General features: G+C 41.5%; 1 protein-coding gene across 2 annotated transcripts in view; it reads left to right on the forward strand.

The window, feature by feature from the left end:
• b3glcta (beta 3-glucosyltransferase a) overlaps window positions 1-24,359 on the forward strand; it is a 176,530-nt gene that overhangs the window by 144,224 nt on the left and 7,947 nt on the right. Inside the window, exon 13 of one of the 2 annotated variants that reach the window (XM_043692053.1) lies at window positions 8,689-9,014. In XM_043692053.1, the coding sequence (XP_043547988.1) occupies window positions 8,689-8,755 (67 nt within the window). In that variant the 3' untranslated portion in view covers window positions 8,756-9,014. Of the gene's footprint in view, window positions 1-8,688; window positions 9,015-12,775; window positions 12,896-24,359 lie in introns of those variants that run through there. The other variant, XM_043692052.1, reaches the window with a different exon arrangement.

The following is a 24,359-nucleotide window of genomic DNA, read 5'->3' on the forward strand; positions in this document are numbered from 1 at the left end:
CTCTATGCTACTTTCTCCCCACCCCCACCCTCCTCTCACTTATCTCTCCACCATTCAAGCTCTCTGCCTGTATTCCTGATGAAGGGCTTTTGCCCGAAACGTCGATTTTACTGCTCCTCGGATGCTGCCTGACCTGCTGTGCTTTTCCAGCATACTCTAATCTAGACTCTGGTTTCCAGCATCTGCAGTCATTGTTTTTACCTTTGATGGGGCCTTCAACTTTGTCCTGTTTTCTGCATTTGTACACTCCCAAATCTTCCACTCCCATACCTTGCGAGGACTTTTGCAGCATTCTCTTTGTCCTTAATTGACACCTGACTAGCCTCCACATTCAACTGATTGGTTCCGGCCATTTCTGCCCCCTCCAGGATTATACTGTCACCATCTTCCTTTCCCTTCCCTTTTCAGTACTCTCAAAGATATCATATCTACTCTTCAGTCGCCCCCATCTTTCCCTCACCTTTCCACAAAACATGCCCATACAAGTATAGGAAATGCAACATCACCCTTTTAGGTCCTCAATTCCCAAGAGCCAGAGTCCCAAACACGTTTTCTAGATGAAGCATTCACTAATTTGTATTCTCCTGTAGTTGGGATGCACACAATGCTGCTAATGTAACCCACATTCTGTCTCTGAGCATGACCCTCAACTTCCCGTTGCTTGATGTTTTAATTCCCCATGCCCATCTGCTCTGTCCTTGGTGTTCTAACCTGGTTTAATGAAGCTCAAAGAAAGCTCATGGAATAGCATTTCACCTTTTGTTTAGATATTTTACAATGTTCTATGAAGACATTGAATTCAACAATAATAAATAGGAAGTGCTGGAGAAGCATCTATGGAGAGAGTAACAGAGTAATGTTTCACTTCTGATATGACCTCTTCTAACCTGAAGTTAACGCTGTCTTTCTCCACAAATGCTTCCAGACCTGCTGAGTTTCTCCCGCATCTTCTGTTTTTTAATTTGGATTTCCAGCGTCTGTAGTATTTTTCTTTGTAATTGAGATCAACATTATGCAATGACCTTTAGGAAGCCGTGCAGTAAGGAAAATTTGTAATTTCTTAGAAGTTCCTTTCAAATATATTCCACAAGCATCTTAAAGAGTGGGCCTCAACTGTAAAGCGAACACTAAGTTTCTTTTAAGTCATATGAAATATTAGTCAGTGAGTACTGGTGACCCATGACTTAGAAGCAGTGCCATCAGGAAGGAAGTGCAGAATAATGCTATGTGATCAGTAAATGCAGAAACTACTACAGTAGAGAGAAAAGGAAAGCTTATAAACAGAGTAGCTGGAGGGTGAAGACACAAATGCGGCACTGAATTCTTGTGAGGCAAACAGGTGATTATCAGGAAGAGTTCAGTTTTGCAGAAAGGGTGACATGAGCTTCTGGAAGTAATTTGAGAGTTGCTTAATAAAATCTAAAACCTCGAAAAATGTGTGATTAGCATGATGACACTAAAGAGTTAGGTGCTCCCCATCAGTGATCTGCGAACTATAAACCAGGATGTTGTTGGTTGGAAAGGAAGTCTGGAAAGCTATTCCATCAGGACTTCCATGAAGAAAGAGGGGGTTTGTAGAAGAATAACTCGTTGATTGTAAGTATATCCGTGAAACTTGAAGATGAAAGCTGTTGTCAGACAAGAATTTGCATACTTCTTCAACAAGAAAGTGTGCATATGCACAGAAAATACACAGTCACTTTCAGGACAGCGGCAATGCATGGAGCATGTGGAAGAGCATCCAGGCTGTCTCCAACCATAGAACAGCATTGCCTGCTTGTGCTGGTGATGTCTCCCTCCCGGATAAGTTGAACATGTTTTATGCACAATTTGAGGCACAGAACAATGTGGCAGCAAGGAGGTACTGGCGGCTGTTCTCATGGACATCATCAACATCACTCTGATGGCCACTACCATTGTCCCTGTGCCAAAGATGTCTTCAGCGTCCAGTCTCAACAACTACCGCCCCATTGCACTTACACCCATCGTCATGAAGTGCTTCGACAGGCTTGTGATGAGGCAAACCCTCTACCCTCGCAACATCCTTGTAAATCTTTTCTGAACCCTTTCAAGTTTCAACATCCTTCCTATAGGATGGAGACTGGAATTGAACGCATTGTTAGAGAGTTGGGGGATACCATTCATTCCACTTAAACTAATGCTCCATAGAAAGCTACAGTGCGCTTTCCAACAGTATCTACCTCCCTCTTGAACCCTTGCTTCTGTTAATCAAACCCAGTAAGACCCCGCTGCCCCACTGCTGAACATCCTGCAGTTCGTATATCGACCCAACTGCTCAACATATAATGCCATTTCTACTATCCTCCATCTGAACCTGAAAGACACCTAGATCAGACTACTGTTCATAGACTCCAGTTCGGCATTTAATACTATCATTCCTCAGCATCTGATTGGAAAGCTGAGTCTGCTGGGCCTAAATACCTCCCTTCGTAACTGGATGTGGACTTCCTGACTGGGAGATCTCAGTCAGTCCAGATCAGGAACAGCATCTCCAACACCAAGACCCTGAGCATAGGGCCCCCAGGGCAATGTGCTCAGTCCACTCCTGCTCACCCTGCTGACACGTGACTGTGCAATGATGCACAGGTCAAACCACATCATCAAGTTCACTGATGATATGACTGTAGTGGGTTTCATGAACAGGAACGACAAGCCAGCATACAGAGAGGAGGTGCAGCGGCTAATGGACTGGTGCAGAGCCAACAACCTGTCTCTGAACGTGGTCAAGATGAAAGAGATGATTGTTAACTTCAGGAGGGCACAGAGCGGCACTCTCCGCTGGATGTCGGCGCTCCCCCATGGAGATCATGCAGAGCACCACATTTCTCGGTGTACACCTGACGGAGAATCTCAACACCAGCTCCATAATATCTCTATTTTCTGTGCAGCCTGAGGAAAGCCCACCTCCCACCCTCCATCCTCACCACATTCCAAAGAGGGTTCATTGTGAGTACCCTGAACTGCTGCACTACTGCCTGGTTCAGGAAATGCACCCTCTCAAATCGCAAGACCCTACAACAGATAGTGAGGACAGCTGAGAAGATCATCGGGGTCTCTCTTCCCACCATTATAGACATTTACATCACACGCTGCACTCGACACGCTAAGAGCATTGTTGAAGACCACACACGCCTCTCACCCAACTCTTCTCCATCCTGCCATCTGGCATTCGGTCTCTCACAGCCAGACTGTGCAACAGTTTCTTCCCCCAAGCCATCAGGCTCCTTAACACAGTGTAATCGGACCCTTTCTGATCTGAAATTCTTTTATATTATTGCACTGTAACTTGAGTGTTTTGCACTTCCTCTGCACTTTATGCTGTGTATGATCGTGTAGTTTGTGCTGTCCATGTAGCACCCTCAGCACTGGAGGAATGCTGTCTCATTTTTACTGTATCAATTGTATATGGTAGAAATGACAAATAAAAGCTACTCTACTCTAGAAGTCTGACCTATTGTACTTGAATAAAGAACATTATATTGTGAAACTACGTAGCTATCCATTGTGCACATTTTTGTGGGGAGTCATGGAGGATGTGTGAATGATTGTGGTTGTTGTGGTTTTGATTATTGTAGTGAGGCGTATCTTTTCTCCACTCTCACTGCTATATAATTTCCAGCAACCGGCAAAGTGAGACCTTTAAATGTGCATCAACTTCCATTTAATGACCTCAATTGGCCCACAAGTAGACGGTTTGCTTGACACCACCTCTGCCATTGGTATAATTGCACTGGGGACTGTAATACAGTGGGGCAGGCAGGAGATGGGCCTTAGCTGGATTTAATGTGAGCACCTCCCCTACCAGCGTCATTCTAGCTTGAGATCTGTGAAGCCTTTAACTTTCTCCAATTCTGAAACCATTAATTCTCTCTGCACAAATGTTGCCGTACCTGGTGAATATTTCCAGTACTTATCTAATGTTTTTATTAAACCCTTAAGTTTCCCTGTTCTAATACAACAGTTTTAAAATATCAAGTTTGTCTTCATTATATTTGTTCAAACCAGGCAGCATCCTTGTTTATCGCAGTGGTGTGTCAATTTCTATCAAAAATGCTGGTGCAATGTTTCCTAAGTTGGTTGGCTCCAGTGCCACCTTAGAATACAATAGAGAGAATTAAAAACAAGAGCAGAAATTAAAGAAACAGAAACAAAAGGAAAAGAAAATGTCCAGATCACCCTCGTTGCCACTGCCAAGAGTCTTGAGCCTGGTTCACCAATATCACCTACGCTGGACTCACCAATGCTGCAGTGCCGCCACCATTGCCCCGAGTCCTGTGCCTTGCCACTGCCTGCGCTGGCCCCATCAATGGCAGAGTTGCTAATCTCCAGCGCCATCACTCACTGCTTGGTCCACCTCACCGACGCTGCTGCCATCTAGGAATCGATTGAAGTTCAGAGTCCACAACCTTCCTGAACAAATGCATCAGTGTGACCCTTTGAACCAGCATTGACATCGGAGCCGCCATCGATGCCAGTGCCACCACCTCGAGTCTCACTGCTGGGTCCAGGCTAATTGCTGTCGCTGACATCAACAATTCCATTGCCGCTGATGTCCCCAAAAGCAAAAGATAAGAAAGAACTGTAGAGAAAAAAAGTAGAAAAAGAAGAAGAAGAAAAAAGGATGAAAAAAGCAGCGAATGAGCAGGATCCTGAATGCTGCTACTTTGGGGCCACCATCTTGTCCCTGTGTTGAGGAAGAGATTTTAGACAGACTGTACAACAAAGGTCAGTACTCGGGCCTCAGCGGTTTTTAAATGTAGATTAATGTCTTTGACACATTACTCTGTGTCGCTTCATCTCAGATTGCTAATGTTACAAAGCTAAGTGGAAAGGTAAGCTGTGAAGAGGACACAGGCTACAAAGTGATGAAGGTGCGTTAAGTGAATGAGCAAAAAGTTGGAAATGGAGGATAAGTAGGGAAGTGTAATAATTCACTTTGGTTATAAGAATAGAAATGCAGGATGTTTTTTAAAAGGATTGAAACTTGTAAGTTTTTAAGTTCAAACTGACTCTTGCACAAGGTACGCAGAATGTAAGTATGTAGGTACAGCAAACAATTAGAAAGCCAAATGGCTTATTGGCCTTTATTGCAATGTGATTAAAGTACAAAAACAAAGCCTTCCTTGTTAGAATTATACAGGATTTTGGTGAGGCTGTATCTGGATGACTGTGTGCTGTTTGGTCTCCACATTTAGGAAATTAGAGGAAGTAATACAAAACTTCAATAAAATAGTTGCGAGAATTATGGGGTTGTACAGTGAGGTCACACTGAGCAAGGCTGAGTCTTCCAATCTTCTAAGCTTAAGAGAATAGAGGTGATTTCAATGAAGTCTGCAAGGTTCTGAAGAGGCTTGATAGGATTGTTGCTAGTCACAGATTCTAAAACATTGGGGCACAGTCTCAAAATAATGAGCCAGTTATTTAGGACCAAAGTTTAGAGGAATTGCTTCATTCAAAAGACTCAGAATCCTTTACTTCTGAGGGTTGCGGAGTTTCTATCATTGAATATATGTAAGGCTGAGAGAAACAGAGGTTTGGTCTCTAAGGGAGTCAAAGGATATAGGGAGGGTACTTCTGCTGAACCCAAACTTTGGAGTACAGGACAGAATTAAAACAGTTACAGAAACAAATTTGGAAGTAATGTGAACTGAGGCAGAATAATATGAAGCCTCAAAAGAAAATCAAATGGTTGGTGGTTTGGGCAGACAGATACTAGATGAAGTGTGAAGTGCCGCATTTTGGTGGCAAGAATGGGGACAGTCAAAATCATGCAAAGGCTGCAAGTCTAAAGGTAGGTAAAGTAAACACACCTGAGGTGTATGTACACAAATCATTGAAGGGGACCATGCACAGTGAGAGAACAGTTATAAAAAATATTTGGAGTCTTGGGCTGTATAAATAGAGGCAACGGGGTAAATAAAATCCGGGAAGTTATCATACACTTGCATAAAACATTAACTTGAACAATTGTGTTCAGTTCTGGGGACCACATTTTTCCTTATTAAGGTGTGAAAAAAGGTGAAAGTATGTTCTAAAATAATTCATGAGTATGGTTTCTAGAATGAGATACTTAGCTACATCGATTAGAGAAGCTACAACACTAGATCCTACCTGAAATTGCAGAATATTGCCTAGGTATATCCTGTGTACAAAAAATGGACAAATCAAATCTGGTCAATTATGTTTACTCTTGATCATCAGTAACGTGATGGAAAGGGTCGTGGACAATGTTATAAAGTGGCAACTGAATAGGAACACCCTACTTACTGATGCTTTGGGTTCTGTCAGGGCCACCCATCTCAAGGCCTCATTTCAGTCTTGGTCCAAATATGAATGGAAGAACTAAACTCGTGAGGTGAGGTGAAAAAGATTGCCTTTGATATCAAGGTAGCATTTGACAAAGTATGTGGATAAATTAAGTAATCTAATCTAATCTAATCTAATCTAATCAAATATGAATGGAAGAACTAAACTCGTGAGGTGAGGTGAAAAAGATTGCCTTTGATATCAAGGTAGCATTTGACAAAGTATGTGGATAAATTGTCCATTGATTGCTGTAATATCTGGCGCAATGGAAGACAGTTGGGTTTGTTGGAGGTCAATTAGTTCTGCTCCAGGACATCTCTGTCGGAGTTCCTCAGGATGTTGGTCGTAATGTCTCAATCCAACCATCTTCAGCTGTTTTCCCTCCATCTGAAGGTCAAAAGAGGGGATATTTGCTGATGATTGCACAAGTTTCAGCACCTTTCATGATTCTTCAGATATTGAAGTCATTCGTATTCATATGCAACAAAATCTGAACAATGTCTAGGATGGAACTGATAAACGGCAAGTAACATACATGCTTAACAAGTGCCTGGCAATAGCCATCTCCAACAAGAGAGATCTAACTACTGACTTTTGATATTCGATTGTTTTACCATAGCTTAATCCCCTACTATCAACATTCTGAGAGGTTGCTATTGACCAGAAACTGAACTGGTCTAGCCATATACATATTGTGGCTGCAAGAGCAGGCGAGACACTGGGAGTTCTGTGGTAAATACTTCACCTCCTGTCACCCCAAAGCCTATCCATTATCCATAAGGTACATGAGTAGGATGCTACCATCGGAGCTCTCCTGTTCGACAGTTCCTTTTCCTTTTCCTTTTTTTCTCCTCTTTGTAGCATCTTTTTTCTTCCCCCAATGTTTGACTGCCCTACCTGGAGTCAAGGGAGATGGGTTGTGGATGGAGCCCGGGCAGGAGCAGAACGCACGAGTTGAGTCCCATGGCGGCAGCAGAGCGAGCATGGGCTGGGACCCCCAGCAAAGCAAGTCCTTGGTGAAGGCCAGCAAATGGAGGCAACATAGCCTCATATTCAGAGGCCAGAGGGCATGGGCTCGTGTTGGAGATGGAATGGAATTGAAGTACTATATAGTCACTTTTTATTGTCATTCTGGACTTTTTAACTTTGTTCCATGCTAACCTATATTTTTAATTAATCCATGCCAACACTTAAAATATCTGTACCTAGATACTGTGTACCTAAGATGGTGCTGAGAGGCGACATTACAAACTTTTCACTGCACTCATTTGAGTGCACGTGACAATAAAGGCTATTCGATGTGTGATTCATTTCCACTTGCCCAGATGAGTGCTGCTCCAGCACCACTCAGGCAAACCTTGATTAATCGGCACCTGATACACTCCTTTCACCTCCAAAGCATAGCAGCAGTAGTGTGTACCCATCTGAAAGATACACCGCAGAAAGTCACTAAGGTTTCTTCAACAGCACCTTCCAAACCAACAACTTCAACTGTCAAGAAGGACAGCATTGTCACCTGCAAGCCCCCGGGTTAAAATCCTGGAAGTCTCTTCCTCTCTGCACTGTCGATGCCTGTACCCCCCAAGACTGTGGCAGTGTGAGCTGGCAGTTCACCAGCATCTTCTTCAGGGCAGTTAGGGAAAGCCTTTAATTGCTGGCCTAGCTAGCAACACCCACAGCCCATGAACAAATAAGTTAAGATTTTTTTAAAAATGGACTGCTCTTCAGAACGGGGTTAGAACAGAAGGCTGAAAAGAGTTTTGATGGAGTTATTGAAAACCATGAGGATTTGGAGAGTGTAGATTGGGAGAAACTGATTCCATTTGTGGAAATAATGAGAACAAGATGACCCGTATTAAAGTTGATTAGTAAAGCAAGCATTGTCCTTTTGACACAGCAAGTGGTCATCATCTGAAGTACACTCCTGACAATGTGTCAGAGGCAGATTCAATCATGGCCTGCAGAAGAGAACTTTATCATTTCAGGTTGATTACTTAAGGCCTAGTTGAAGAGAAATTCCATCATTCAAAACGATGTGAATCATGGAACACAGTATTCCAAAGAGCTGTTCGTACTCACTGTTGAGCATATTGAACAGAGAAAAGGACAGTACAGGAACAGGTGCTTCGGCCCACCAAGTCTGTGCACCCGACACCTTCCTAAACTAAAAACCTTTTGCCTCTCCACATTTCATACTCATGGATATTTTGTACTATGATCACTGCATTACTGCTTCAAAACAGAAACCATTCTATAACTCATGTGCATTAAATCCAACCAGAAAAAATCTGATGAATTTAACTCTGCTTTGTCTCCACAGGTGTTGCCAAGTTTCACCAGCAATTTCTGTTTTTCTTTCAGGTTTCCAGCGTCCACAATTTTTTGTTTTATTACATCGGGGAGAAATCAAAACAGACTTGGGAAGTGAAATCCTAACTCATTTTGTCCTTTGGTACTCAGTTAAATGCTGGATTTAACATCTGAGACTTTGTGGAATTTTGCAAAAGACTGTTTATGAGTAGACCCTATTAACCGCTCTGAATTTGAATGAATGCATATCATTCCCATAATACGTTTTTCTCAATAAGAGCAAAGTTTCAACAGGATTTCACATTAATCATATTTTCACCTTGAACTTAAATAGAAACATTTAATGTTTTGCTCTCATCTCTACAGCTTCTTGTCCTTTCAGATATCATATTAATCAGTTGGCATATCCTTTCTGTTCAACTGTTACGTTTTTTTTTTTGCTTTTGTCTCGATCATTGTTCACTTAAATCTCAGGATTTTGCTTCCAATTTAATTTTGAAAATTCATTGTTTTTCTGTATCCTGCTGACAGTGCTGAATTTTTTCGAAATCAGGTAAGTCATTCTCAGCGTGAAGTATGGATGTGCTGTTTCATTGAATAGCAAACAAAGCTGGAATACACCATATTGATGAGTTCATTGTAAGATGAAGAAGTAATATTCCCACTTCACAGCCCATAATACCATACTTTATCTATCACTTAAGGCAAATTAATTTAGTAAATGATTGTTTTTGACTTGTCTATATTAGCGGTTTCTTCCACAGAAGTTATTACTAAGCTATCTGTTTCTAGTGCATGTTTAGTATTGTAACTAAGCAACGTTTTGATTAACAAAGACAGTAAGGTCTATATTTTTTATTCCTGATGCCGTTGCACAAAATCAAGAAATCTGCCCACTTGCTGAGCCTGCCTCAGAAAGTGCCTCAAAGCTCAGGTCATTCTTCTGCGAGTGTGGGTTTAGGATAGAGTCAGGCGAGTCACTCAGTGTGGCCACAGAGCTGCTAAGTACAGAGGTGGATTAATTCTCTTGCATTTAGGAAGCAGTGGCCAAATGTTATCATTGCCACATTATTAATCTAAAGACCCAGATACTGTTCTAGTGACCTGGGTTCGAATCCCATAATGGCAGATGATGGAATTTAGAGTCTAATGAGGACCATGAAACCATTGTCAACAAAAGCCATCTGGTTCACAAATGTCCTTTAAGGAAGGAAATTTGCCATCCTTACCCGATCTGGCCAACATGTGACTCCACGTCCACAGCACAATGTAGCTGACTGTGGGCAATTAAGAATGGGGAATAAATCTTGGTGTAGCAAGTGCACCCACGTTACATGAAGGAGTTTAAAAAACAAGTTGTTTTGCAAAATATTAGGCCTCTGATCCTCACCTGTTCATGACTTCACCCTCCCCAAACCCTTGGTCCCTTATAATCACCTATGTCAATTTCTTGCCAATCCATGCCTATCTATCCTTCTATGTATTAACCTTTTCCCTTATGTCCAAGCCATTTCATGTGGACAAATATCAGGAATTATGCTGAGATGAAATAAAGTAAAGTCCATCCATAGTTGACCTTGAGAATGTGTTGGTGACTGCCTCTCAAACTGTTGTAGTCCCTTTGTAGTAGGTAGACCCAAAACTCTGTTAGGGAGGGAGTTCCAGGATTTTGACTCAGTGACACAGGAGGGATGATGACATATTTCCAAGTCAAGATGATGAGTGGCTTGGAGGGAAACTTTCAGGTGAGGATGTTCCCATATATCTGTTGCCTTTATCGTTCAAGGTGTAGTGATCATGGGTTTGGAAGCTGTTGTCTGTTTAAATGCCCTCAAGTACTTAATCCCTTATAACAACAAATATTCATTTTCAAAGTCCCACATCAATGTCACCAAATTCATTAATAACCACTTTGTGATATCAATTAAACTGTGAACCTATAGGCTTCTTCCCTCACTGTGATAAAGTAAGATTGTGGAAGCACTCAAATAGTAATAATGCTATCTCATAGTGTTATATCAATTGGTTGGACTAAAGGGTTTGTTTCCATGCTGTATGACTCTAAAAAGAAAAAAAAATACAGCTATTAAAATGAGAAGCATAAGTTCTTTTGTTTTCAGCTCATAGGCTGAGGCAGACCTAAAAGAAAATGTTAAGTAACAGCCTGGTAATTCCACAGACCTGCTAGACCCAAAGAAGTATGAATGACGTTTATGTAGGTTATTCTCATAATTTAATCCATTGAAGCCAGCATTATTCCAGTGAAAGTGAACTGTGCTACCCCAAAGGCTAATGGTCTTGCCTAAAATTTGCTGCCAGATTCGAAATGGGTATTTCAGATGTGCGTTCTCATCACCGCTTCGTACAACTGAAGCGTCAATCTTCACCATATTCCAGTCCATAAAGCTAAACAACTGACTCTTGTATATGTGCTCTAGTTTTTGTAATCTTTGCAAGAGGGCACCTTTACTCCTCCATTTTATAACTATTTAATTAAGGTACTTTTCAAAGGTGCAACACATTATCCTAGAAAGATCTGTCCCTGTAGCTTGCCAGTAGTGAATGTGATCGCCGATGTCAAACTCCTGATGATGGGTCAAGCCTTGAAGATTTAAGAAACTTTTGTGCCATTAAATGCTATCACTGGGAGGAACTGGACAAGGATTGAAGTTTCCTTTGTGCTGTTATTTCATTAACACTAATAAGACAAAATCATAGGCTATGAGTTTCTAACAGTGCATCAGGATGATATCACTTTGGTAATATCACCCTGTGAGTAGTAGCATGACTGGATGAATTGAACTGCTGTCAGTCAGTTAATAGATTGCAGCCAGGTTTGATATCCAATTAGAAGAAGCAGGCAGGATGAAAAGGCAGAAGCCCAATTGAGGACATAATATTTAGAGGGACACTGGAAGCACACATAATAGTAGAACTGCATTTGCTCAGCAAAGCTTCAGAAGCTGGAGGGGAAAATGGATACAAGGAGGGGAGGCAGACATGTGATCTACAGTAAGGCACCTTTTTCCATTCTTTCATTGGGGGAGGATGTCATGGAGGAGGCCAGCATTTAAATGCCGATATAAAAACAAATATTGCAAATGCTGGAAATCTGAAATAAAAATGGAAACCACTGGAAAAACTCTTAAGTCTGGCAGCTGATCTGAAGAAAGATTATATAGGAGTTGAACATTAATTCTGTTTCTCTGCTAACTGCTGCTGCTGGACCTATTGAGTTTGTCTAGCACTGTTTATATTTGCTACTTCCCTAACAACCCCTGACAATGTGATGGTAATCTGCCTGTTGAACTGCAGCAGTCCTTGTGGTGTAGATCACAACCCAAACTCAACATCGCTGACAGGTTATTGATATTGCATCTGTTGACGACCCCTTCCATCCCTTTGCTGATGATCAAGGACAGGCTGATGGGGCAGTAATTGGCCGGGTTGGATTTATCCCACATTTTGTGGTTAGGACACACCTGTGCTGTTCTCCAGATTGTCAGGTAGATACTGTTGTTGTAGCTGTATTGGAACAACTTGGCTAGAGGAGCAATTAGTGTTGAAAGTATTACATTTCTGTTTTCACTCTATGCACAATTTCTTCCTGGTCCTTGAAGGAGGTTTCTTGTAAAGGAATACAGATGGTGTTTTCATGCAGCTTGCTTCTGAGAATCCCTCCTGTGTTACAAAAATTCCATTAACAATCACTTCTTGAGTATTTTATATGTATAAAAATTATACTTATTTATTTTTATTCTATTTATTTTTACAATAATTCCCTGAAGATCTGAAGAAATCTCCACCAAACGTGTGTTTAAAAAGTGGGAAATAATTAACATGTTCAAACTCCAGGGGAATAATGTTAACATTTTGCTGTCATTATTACTACAAAGTCCAGCCTGTCATGTTAATAATGAATGCATGTACATTTCCCAAATGTAGTACACATAGGAGATGCTTTTTCCTTGATCTTCATGCTTCATGATACTTTGCTAACCAAGATAACAATAAATAATGTATAATCTTTGAATGTACAGTGACTTACTGATTTTGTGCTTTTATATGCTTACAGTTTCACATTATTAAATTAGCATGTTCCACACTTACAAATGGTCAACTGTATTTTTTGATATAGTATCCCAAGACTCCAAAGATTATTGAGCTGCTACAGTCCGAAAGAGCCAATTTTCCTTGGAGAACGTTATGGCTATGGACTCGGTACTGGTGGATACAGTTACATTACAGGAGGCGGAGGGTAAGCTTTTAAGCAAGACATGTGAAGACAGATCAAAAATAAAAAAAGAAAGACCCCTAGGTGGGCAAAGGCAACATTAAGGTTACATTGGCAGGGTTGGATAGCTGCTGGTTGGATAACTGGCTGGATTGGATAGCTGACGGGGTTGGATAGCTGACGGGGTTGGATAGCTGGCGGGGTTGGATAGCTGGCGGGGTTGGATTGCTTAACTATAGTTTAAGCGACAATAGCAAGGTTAGTGGCTGGTGTCCACTTAGCCATCACGAATGAACCGAAAACAATTTCCTGCTTCCTGGGCTACTGTCTTAATTAAAGTAATCTTTGTGCCATGCACTTGCAAAAAACAAGTTTCCAAATATATATAACAAATATTTTCCTTGTGTAAGATAACGAAACGAAGCAGGTTAATCTCAAACATTTATTTCACAATGATGTAGCCCTCATTTCAAAATATTACCTTACCACCTGAATTCTCACAGTAGCTGGGAGGAAACTTGTGCACATTTACAACCAGAATGGGACACCCACCATATTTGACAAGGAAATACAAGAGGTATCAAACCATACCAGAGGCAGGCTTCTGACCTCACATGGACACAAATATATTAACACCGACTTGAGATTTTCGGGTAACAGCAATCCCCAATTTACCCACTCCCTCCCAACAAAAAGGTAAGTTACTTAGCTCTGTGTATTGGAGCTGGAGTATTCCTCTCATTCCTCTGTACAGTGGCAACCAAACTCAACCATGGTAGGTTGAGAATTTGAATTAGGATTTAAAGAATCTCGAGGTAAAGAGATATTATAAGTGAAAGTAACCAACTAGAAGCCATAATTTGAAGGTGAGAGGAGAAAGATGTAAAAGAAACCTGCCAGGCAACTTGTTCACACAGAGGGTGGTTTATCTGTGGAATGAACTGCCAGAGATAGTGGTAGATATCAAATACAGTTATAACATTTAAAAGACATTTGGACAGGTATATGAATAGGAAAGGTTTAGAGAGATATAGGCCAAATGCACGCAAATGAGACTAGTTTAGTTCGGGAAACCTGGTCAGCCTGGACTGTGCAACTGTAAGGAAATCTACCGTCCTTCTGGATCGAGCCACTGTCTAACTCAAGTCCTACACAAATATGTTTGACTCTTAACTGGCCTTTGAAGGAGTCTTCACAACATTCGTTTTTATCATAAGAACATAAAAGTACAAACAATATTAGACCATTTTATCTGCTTATGCTTTAAATAAGATTATGGTTCACTTTGTACGTTAACTCAGTCTTTCCATACTATCCCCATAAACCTGGATTCCTTGGGTCACTGTCTTGGATATGCAGGTGATCATTCATGACACTCTGTGGTTGAAATTCAAAGGGTTCAGAAAAAATTTACAAGGTTATTGCCAGGGTTAGAGGGTTTGAGCTATAGGGAGAGGCTGAATAGGTTGGGGCTGTTTTCCCTGGACCGTCAGAGGCTGAGGGGTGACCTTGTAGAGATTTTTAAAATCATGAGGGGCATGGATAGGATAAATAGACAAAGTCTTTTCCATGGGGTGGAGGAGTCCAGAACGAGAGGGCACAGGTTTAGGGTGAGAGGGGAAAATTTTATAAGGGACCTAAGAGGTAACTTTTTCACACAGAGGGTGGTGTGTATTTGGAATGAGCTGCCAGAGGAAATGGTGGAGGCTGGTACAATTACAACATTTAAAAGGCATCTGTTTGGGCATATGAATAGGAAGGCTTTAGAGGGATATGGGCCAAGTGCTGGCAAATGGGACTGGATTAGGTTCGGATATCTGGTTGGTGAGGGTGAGTTGGACAGAAGTGTCTGTTTCCGTGATGTACATCTCTGTGACTGTGACATTCACAATGCTCTGAGTGAAGAGGTTTCTCCTCATTTAAGTCCTAAATGATTAGCTCCTTACTTTTAAGGTTGCATCAAACCGTCTTGAGGTTAACTGGGAATTGTGCAATAAATTGCCAGTTTTGCTGCTCTATCGAACAAGAAACAAATAATTCAGAACAATTCCCCTCATTAATATTGCTCTTTTCCTCTGATAGCCCCTCACCCATAGCCACCCTAGTCCCATGATCTCTCACCTTGAGATTCCCCAGCTCCAGATTCTCATTTCCAGGCTCCCAAGCACCCAACCTCCTAGATGCAGATTCCAAAGACTGCTGTTACTCTATACCTTCCTGCTAGAAGTCAAGGCTGATGAAAAGTCATTATTTATTTCTAGGCCACTACTAACTCTGTTTTAATACGATTTACCTGCTTAGCTCCTCCAACAGCACTACATCTATGCAAATAAGGCCCAGGACCTATTATCCAGGACTACTTATGGTCGACCATTCATCTATATAACAAACCAATGGAGTGAAAGGCAGAGCATGAATATGAAGTTGGCTGAGTGTTGGAACAAATAGTGAATGATTGATTGATTGATTGTTTTTCAGACTGGAAGTGCGGTAGGGTTCCCCAGGTATCATATTGAAAACACTGCTTTTTAAAATTCATTTGATTGAAATAGAATTGGGTGTGAAGGGCACAAATTTTCAGGTAGCACAAAAATGTAGACATATTGTGAGATTGATAATGATAGACTTCAACAGGATACAGGCTGATGAAATGGATGGCCAAGTGGCAGATGAAATCAAAAAGAACATGTACCCAATGAACATAGTCCGCCAATTTCTCAGCAACAAACCCAAACAAGCAGACAAAACAAGTCCAGAAACTCCAGCCACTCTCCCCTACATCAAAGACATCTCGGAAATGACTGCCGGACTACTCAGACTCCTTGACATCATCGTGGCCCGCAAACCTGCCAACACACTAAAACAGCAGCTAATGAACGTGAAAGACCCTATACAACACCCAGCAAAACTAATGTCATTTATAAAATACTGTGCAAGGACTGCAACAAACACTATATTGGACAAACATGCAGAAAACTAGCCACCAGGATACATGAACATCAACTAGCCACAAAACGACATGACCCTTTCACTAATATCCTTACATACGGATGAGGAAGGACACCACTTCGACTGGACAATGCATCCATCCTAGGACAAGCCAAACACAGACATGCATGAGAATTCCTAGAAGCATGGCATTCCAACTAGAACTCTTATCAACAAACACATCCACCACCCCCTGAGAAAAAGACCAGGAAATGACAGCACCACAGGAAATGACATCACCAACCCAAAGAAACCCAAACATATAAATAGAAAGCAGGAGTCAGCAGCAATGCTTTGCCTGGGGACCCACTGAAGATGTTACCTAGTAGGGTGACAAAACATCTGGAAAGGAACCTACCAGCTCAGCGAGCAAACCGACATCCAGAACCTCAACCTGAGCTACGAATCTTCTCAAAACTTGCTAAGATGAAATCTAAGGCAAATAAGTCTGAAATGATCATTTTTTAAAGAAAATAAATGATGCAATTCTAAAAGGAATTCAGAAGCAGAGAGGGTGATATATTTGCAAAAATCATTGAAGGTGACATGGCAGGTTGAGAAATCAGTCAATGATGCATATTATACCCTGAGGTTTATAGGTGGGGCATTGAGTATAAAAGCAAGAAAGGTGTAACGAGCCTTTTGTGAAACACTGATTTGGCCTCCGCTAAAGTATTTTATCCAATTCTCAGCACCTTACTCCAGCAAAAATGTGGAGGCACCAGAGAAGGATTTGTGAGAATGGTTCCTGAGAGTTGAGCCTTGGTCGTGGGGATAGATTGATTAATCTGGACCTGTTCTTCGAGAAGATAAATATTGAAATGAGATGTAATAGAGGTGTTCAAGATCATAAAGGGCCCAGACAAAATAGGTGGGAGAAACTGTTGATGGAAAGTTTAAGCACAAGGGAACAGAGACTTGAATAGCAAAAGAGGCAAAGCTGATATGAGAAAAACCACCTACATCCAGCGTATGGTTAGGATTTGGATGGCTGCCTGAGAGTATGGTGGAGGAAAATAAAATCATGGCTTTTGAAAGAATTGGATAATTGTCTGAAGAGAAAAAAATTCCGGGTGTGCTGGGAAATGGCAGGAGAATCACAGTAGCTGTGTTGTTCTTTCAGACAGCTAACATAGACATAACAGTCTAAATGACCTCATTCTGCACTGTAAATATCCTGTGGCTCTAAGCTGTTGTTGAATCAAATTCCACTAGTTTTGACATGGAAATATTTTCTTGTTCAATTGTTTCATAATCTGCCTCTTTCAATTAGGTTACTTTCAGTCAAATAGCCTTACTTCTGAAATTTGCCAGTTTCTTTTACTTTGTGCCCATTTTTATGCACTTTGTGCTAATAATGAAATTCAATTCCTTTGGAACCATTACATTCTTCAAATTATATTTGCAAAGCTTGTGAGCATTATGTACTGAGGCTTACTGCCAAATCAGTGCACCCTAAAATGCCCATATATGCCAACCTCGGAAACTAACAAAGGCTAATCCAGATGCAGTAAGTTGAGAAGCAACAACAGGACTGACATGACCACAAGTACTTACAAAGGCACACACTATGGGCAGTAACCAGTGCTGGGGCTGCTCTTGGCAGAAGGTGATGCCATGGAAGTATGCGGCCTTCCCAAGTGGGCTCTGGGGATAGGCCCTGAGGAGCTTATGCCTGAAACGTCAACTCTCCTGCTCCTCAGATGCTGCCTGACCTGTTGTGCTTTTCCAGTACCACACTTTTTGACTGTGATCTCTAGCATCTGCAGTCCTCACTTTCTCCTGAAGGAGAGAGCCCTCCAAACTGTAGGTGTAGTCTTGCCAACTTTTTCAGATTTTCCACCGGTCAGGCCTCTGCTGGTTGGGGTAAATTCTTTTCCAGGATTGCCTGCAGCTTTTGTTGAGAATGGCAAGCAGGGAAGGCCATCTCCATTCTGTCTGCAGGGACTTCAAGGGCAACTCAAAAACACCAGCTGCAAGTACCAGAGGGTTAAATCTACTTATAGACAGTAGCCACACCTACCAGCTGGGGAAGTGAGGACTGAGTCTTTTCGGCTCCACCAGCTCTGAAAGCTATGGGCAGATTTTACTGAAATCAGCCTGTTTGTTATCTGAGATCATCACTTCTACATCCATAACTAATGATGCCCTCCCTCAAAATATCACTGCCAATCAGATGGCTGGTAGCTTTCCAGTCCCAGTCTGTTATCAAATTTGGGGAGGTGAGGGCCCAGTGGTGAATTATTAATCCAGAGACCCAGGTAACGTTCTGGAGAGCTGGGTTCAAATCCTGCCACGGCAGATGGTGGAACTTGAATTCAATAAAAATCTGAAATTAAAAGACTAATGATGACCAGAAATCCATTGTGATTGTTGGAAAAATCCATCTGGTTCATTAATGTCTTGTAGGGAGAGAAACTGCCTGTATGTGACTCCAGATCCACAGCAATGTGGTTGACTGTTAACTGCCCTCTGGGCAATTAGGGACTGGCAATAAATACTGGCCTAGATAGTGATGTCTTCATCCCACAAATGAATAAAAAAAAAGAATTATTTAAATATGAGAGACAAGCTGCTCTGGACTGTGTGAAATTCACCTATTCCTTAAAAGATGAGCACACACACCAAGTTTGCACTTTTAATATTATAGTATCCCCCCAGTGTGGAAACATGCCATTTGGCCCAACAAGTCCACACTAGCCTTCCAAAGACCATCCCACCCAGATCCATTCCCCAACATTTTCCCTGTAACCCTACATTTCCCATGTCTAATGCTCCTAACCTACACATCCCTGAACACTACAGGTGATTTAGCATTGCCAATCCATAAATCACACATCTTTGGACTGTGGGAGGAAGTCCACTCAGATTTGGGCCGAATATAAGAACTCCACACAGTCACCTGAGGCTGGAATTGAACCTGGGTCCCTGGCGCTGTGAGGCATCACTGCTAACTGCTGAGACACCGTGCCACCCCAACTGGAGCTGGATTTTGTTTTCAAATGTATGCATGTCATTCAAGGAGCAGACATGATGTTGTTCACAATCTCTACCCCTGGCTGCAGTGCCAGAAGAAATGTAATGATCTCACCAGGGTTGTCATGGTAAGATTCATCTCCAAAGCTCTTGATCTTGACCATTTACTTAAGCTTCATTCCTTCCCTCCCATACTTCCCATACTTTTATCATAGTCATCACAGGACATTTCACTAGTTATCACCTACTTGTACTCAGAATTGCAGTAGCTGCTATTTTCCTGGTAACCACCTTTCCCTCAGCTGTACTTTCGCTCTTTTTCCCAGCGTGAATACTACGGCACACTGCTTTTTAGATTGTCAGCATTTTTGATCAATACACATATTCTTCGATCAAGAGTAACAACAAATAAATAACTGACATTAACCAATAACCACAACTGGGACCAGTCTGTCATTAGCTGGAAGAAGATATATCGGACTTGTGAGGCTGGAGTGAAGCAACGGGAAGTGATGCTCTTGCTGTGCCTAAAGTTAGATCAGTCAGCGTGGAACAACAGGGGAGGTCCCATTTAATTGAACATTAGAACAGAGGTCACCTGAATTGGAAATCACTGAAAAATGCATGCGTTTGTTGTTCATTGTGAAGAAAAACAAAAACAGTTTAATCAACTGAAGTGCTACCTTCAAGCTTTCAGTGAGCTTTGTTTTTTTAAAAAAATAATTTCTTTAATAGTTCACTCTGAGCCTGAAGCTCAATGCTGGTTATGTAAGTGTCCATGTAATTAATGTCTGCACTCCTTCATGTGCTTCCCACTGGGTAACAGCGTGACACTTACTGGGCTTTCAAATATGTGATTTCCGGATGACTTCAATTCCAATCAGTTTTCATTTGAACAGATGTAGTTTGGAAACAGACCTCAACAAACAGACCAAGGACATCAATTCTCCATTTCTCTACTTTCACAAAGCAGGAAGAATTTCACACAGCTGACAAGGCTTTGGCAATGGCAGGCTGAATTTTAACACACAGGAGTGTGACCCAATAGGGATTAGAACTGGGAAAATGACAGAAAACTGGTGCAATCGCTGAATTCTGCATTTAACTGCAACATGTTAGGCTGTGTTCAAGTTGTGAGTTTCAATCTTTAGTCAGTCATACCAGTGATATGAACATGGCTGTTGTATTTTAAATATGGACCCATTGTTTTCTGACCTTCATGAAATTCACCTGTGAAAGCAAGGCAAGAATACAGTGCCAATTAAAGGGGTTAAAGACATGATCATGAAATATGCTGCTCTCTTCTGAAACTTCATGTCTGTAGCTCAGCAGGCTCCACATCTTGAATGGTCATCTGATGTTGACAGACATTAGCAGCTTCCAGAGACAAAACCTGCTGCCAAATGGAGCCAAGCTTTACCTAGGCTTGTCAGAATTATCACTGCCCTCATGTACTTATCCAGCTCATTCCAGGGCCCTGCTGAACACAGTTGCAGGTTCCCGCAGTCAGTACATGACAGATGTAGAGGAAAGGTGACTGATGCTTGTTCATCATGGCTCACTTCCCAGATGTGAAAGGAGCCACTGACTGCACATTTTTAAAACATTCAGTCACAGGATGCAGGCATTGCTGGCTAGAGAAATATTTGTTGCCTGTAGTTATTGAAAAGATGATGGACAGTTGCCTTCTTGAGCTACCCAAAGTCTGTGGGTTGTATGTACACTCATATTGCTGTTAGGAAAGGAGTTACAAACTTTCACTCAGTGAGTTGCATAGGGGGGTACTTGCAGGTATCTACTGCCTGTATCCTTCTATTTGATAGATCGGTGACACAAACATGGCAGTGAAGGTGCTTTCACTTCAACCATGAGTGTTCGTCACCTGCAAGGCTTCCTCTTATGGGTTTGCAAGTAGACAAGACTTTTAAAGTACAACATTTCTGCTCAATTGCCTAATGCTTTTGTCCTGTGACAGTCGACTCTCCTGATCGCTTTGCGTCTCAAACTGTTACCGACTGGCAGCCTACATAAAGTGACAATCCAATTCAAAGATCTGACTGACACCTACTGTACCCACACATAGACCATTCATGAGACGTTAATGGACAGGACATTCCAGTCTATTAACGTCTCATTCACTTTCCAGTGAAAGAGAAAGATAATGCATCAAGGACACTCTCATTGAAGTACATCAGCATTCACATTACTGATTGGCTTTCCTTCGTTTGTTCAGAATGCAACAGCTTATTTGTCAGGCTGCATCATAGAGCAATTTATTATGCTTTGTCCACAACATCTTAATAATGAAGCTAAGCAGTAGCAGAACAAAAACCAAAAGGAAATAAACTTTGCACGCCAGATCCCACCAGCCGGTGGGCCACCTGCCCTCGGTGTCCAAAAATCTGGAAGCCAAGAATTGGCCTGTTCAATCACATGAGAACCGATTGGCAGAAATTCACCACCAGGACTGGATGGAAAAAGTGAGCACTGCAGATGCTGGAGATCAGAGCTGAAAATGTGTTGCTGGAAAAGCACAGCAGGTCAGGCAGCATCCAAGGAACAGGAGAATTGACGTTTCGGAGGAAGGGCTCATGCCCGAAACGTCGATTCTCCTGTTCCTTGGATGCTGCCTGACCTGCTGTGCTTTTCCAGCAACACATTTTCAACCAGGACTGGATAGCCTCTTTGACTCTATCTGAAAGCAAGCATAGTGTGCTAGCCAATGTATTGTATGTGGCTTGCTAGTGCTCCAGAACTATCATGGTGAATAAGGTTCAGACCCTATTTACAAGGTTATTGATTGCAATTGTACAGTACATGGAATTGTAGGAATCCCAATGTGTATACTGACGAGTGAAAGTAGATTTGTGATAGACAGTAGAATATACCTTCAGCCAAAAAGGCACACCACATTACTTATTTGTGAAATAGGTGGTGTATGAATTGATGGTGTGATTCCAGGTATGTAGGCCGTACTTTCCATGGATTGCCGGGTGGTATCTGTTCAGCAACAAGCAAAGTAATCTCCATACTCAACCAGCTGAAGCTTGAAAAACCCACAGCCCATTTGCAAATGTGAGATGATTCTGTAACTGGACAGCATTTACTGGAAAATCCTGAATGTATGATAAACTACACTGACAACCAATTTAGAATTGTCAACCATGCCCACTTATGGTGCACCTGTGCATACTGAAAACTGCATATTAATATGCCGAGCCTATTCCTTGCAGGCAGAAAGAATGTGTACATGCATTGCGCCTGTTTTGACTCAGCAAAGTAGGGGACACCCGTTTCCCGGTTCATTTCTCAGGGCAGCACTAGTCAGAGTCAGCCTGCCTGGTTTAAAATTTAGCAAAGCCTGTTAGTTAATTGTCAACGGGTATTAATGGATATATGCACCATGGCAGCACCTCTACCAATCAGAATCCCTTTTGCAATCATTCGGTATTCTCTTCTCATGTGGTATTAATGTTGGCTTTCCTTTGAGAAATTCTTGCAAATTGTCAGCAAAATATTTATTTTCTCAGCAATGCATAACTCTGTACTGATCAATATCTTATATATTTGCATGTTAATGGTCAATATTGTAACATTTAACTTTTTGTAGACAGAAACATTCTAAATTTGCATTAAAATTATTTGTTTCAGGTAAAACTAATACTTACAATAGTAAAGAGAAAGTAAATAGCCTATCTTGGCCAGAAAAGTGAACAAAACATTGCAGGAGAAAATACGAATTCAAAACAACAAAAATCATATCCCAAATGGCGACTTGGAGAATAGAAAACAAGTAATGTAGAATTTCAATGATTGTTATTTAAAAAGCCAGGCTAGTCAATAATAACAATGCAGTATTTAAAAAAGCAAACCAAATTGACAATGAGACTGACAGCCATTTTTCTGTAGTGGAATTCATAATCAAGGAGATGGCAGCTTAATACTTTAAAAAAGGAATAAAATAAAAACAATACTGCTTTAAGTAATGCCATATGCATAACTAAATCAGATTTTTTTTACCTCGTAACTACAACTAACATGTGCATAATCACGTTATTTGGTGTGCAGTATGCTGAAAACAGAATGAGGACTTTTCAAAACTGAAATCTGATCAGTGTGGAAATTAAGAGAAGATAGTTAAGGAAATTAAGTTTTCAACTCCCTAAGTTGGCAAGAATAATGTCAAACATGATGAATGAATTGGGTACAAGTTCAAAGATCAGATTTTTGCCATCAGGATAATCTTCTAGAGTTATTGGTGCTCTCCTTGGATGGCATCCACAGAATGCGGGTGTTGCTGGCTGAGTCAGCATTTCTAGCCTGTCCCTAGTTGCCCTCACTAATGGCATTGTGGGTCAACCTAAATAAAATGAACTGCAGTGGTTCAAGAAGACAGTTCTCCACCACCTTGGTTTGTTACAGTTCTTTCAAGGTACTTTGTAAATAACGTTAGTTTTGCTTGTTGTCAGTATAGGATATTTCAAGTTCATTAGCTGCTGTTTTAGAGCGTTGGTGGGTTTGTGGGCTACCATGATGCCAAGGCGTCTGAGTAGTCTGGCAGTCATTTCCAAGATGTCTTTGATGTAGGGGAGATTAGATTTTCTGGACGTGTTTTGTCTGCTTGTTGTCTGCATCCCAACACTCTCAAATGAAGCTGCATTAGAACGTTATTTCAGGGAGCCACCGCACAATGCAGCACAGAGGAACTACGCAGCGCAGAGGCAAATCACCTGTACAGTGTATTCAAAAAGAACAGGTACCCAATCAACACAGTCAGCTGATTTCTCAGCAACAAACCCCAACAAGCAGAAAAAGAACAGGAAATAACATCACCACAGGAAATGACATCACAAACCCAAGGAAAACTAAACACGTAAATAGAAAGCAGACTATGCCACCAGTACTTCACGAACATCTGAAAACGAACCTTCCAGCTCAGCGAGCAAACCTACATCCAGAAGCTCAACCTGAGCTACAAATCTTCTCAAAGCTCGCTAACTGAGTACCATTACAAGACTAATGGTGCATAATGGTTAATATGATAAATTAACTTGAATGCCACTCAATTTTGCTACTGAAATCAAGCGATATTAATTTCTTTCTCTAGAAATTGGGAAGAACGGTGGCTCAGTGGTTAGCACTGCTACCTCACAGCGCCAGGGACCCAGGTTTGATTCCTGCCTCAGACGACTGTGTGGAGTTTGGACCTTTTCCCTGTGTCTGTGTGGGTTTTCTCCGGGTGCTCCAGTTTCCTCCCACAGTCCAAAGATGTGCAGATCAGGTGAATTAGCCATGCTAAATTGCCCATAGTGTTAGGTGCATAGTGTCAGAGGTAAATATAGGGTATAGGAATGGGTCTGGTTGGGTTACTCTTTGGAGGGTTGATGTGGACCTGTTGGGCCAAAGGGCCTGTTTCCATACTGTTGAAAATCTAATCTAAATTGTCGTCAACTTTTCCATTGAAATAATCGCCAATATGGATTTTAGAATCATGATAGGCTGGAACTTTTGTCCTTGGAGCTTC

The sequence above is a fragment of the Chiloscyllium plagiosum genome, chromosome 6 (genome assembly GCF_004010195.1).
Source record: "Chiloscyllium plagiosum isolate BGI_BamShark_2017 chromosome 6, ASM401019v2, whole genome shotgun sequence".
NCBI lineage: Eukaryota > Metazoa > Chordata > Chondrichthyes > Orectolobiformes > Hemiscylliidae > Chiloscyllium > Chiloscyllium plagiosum.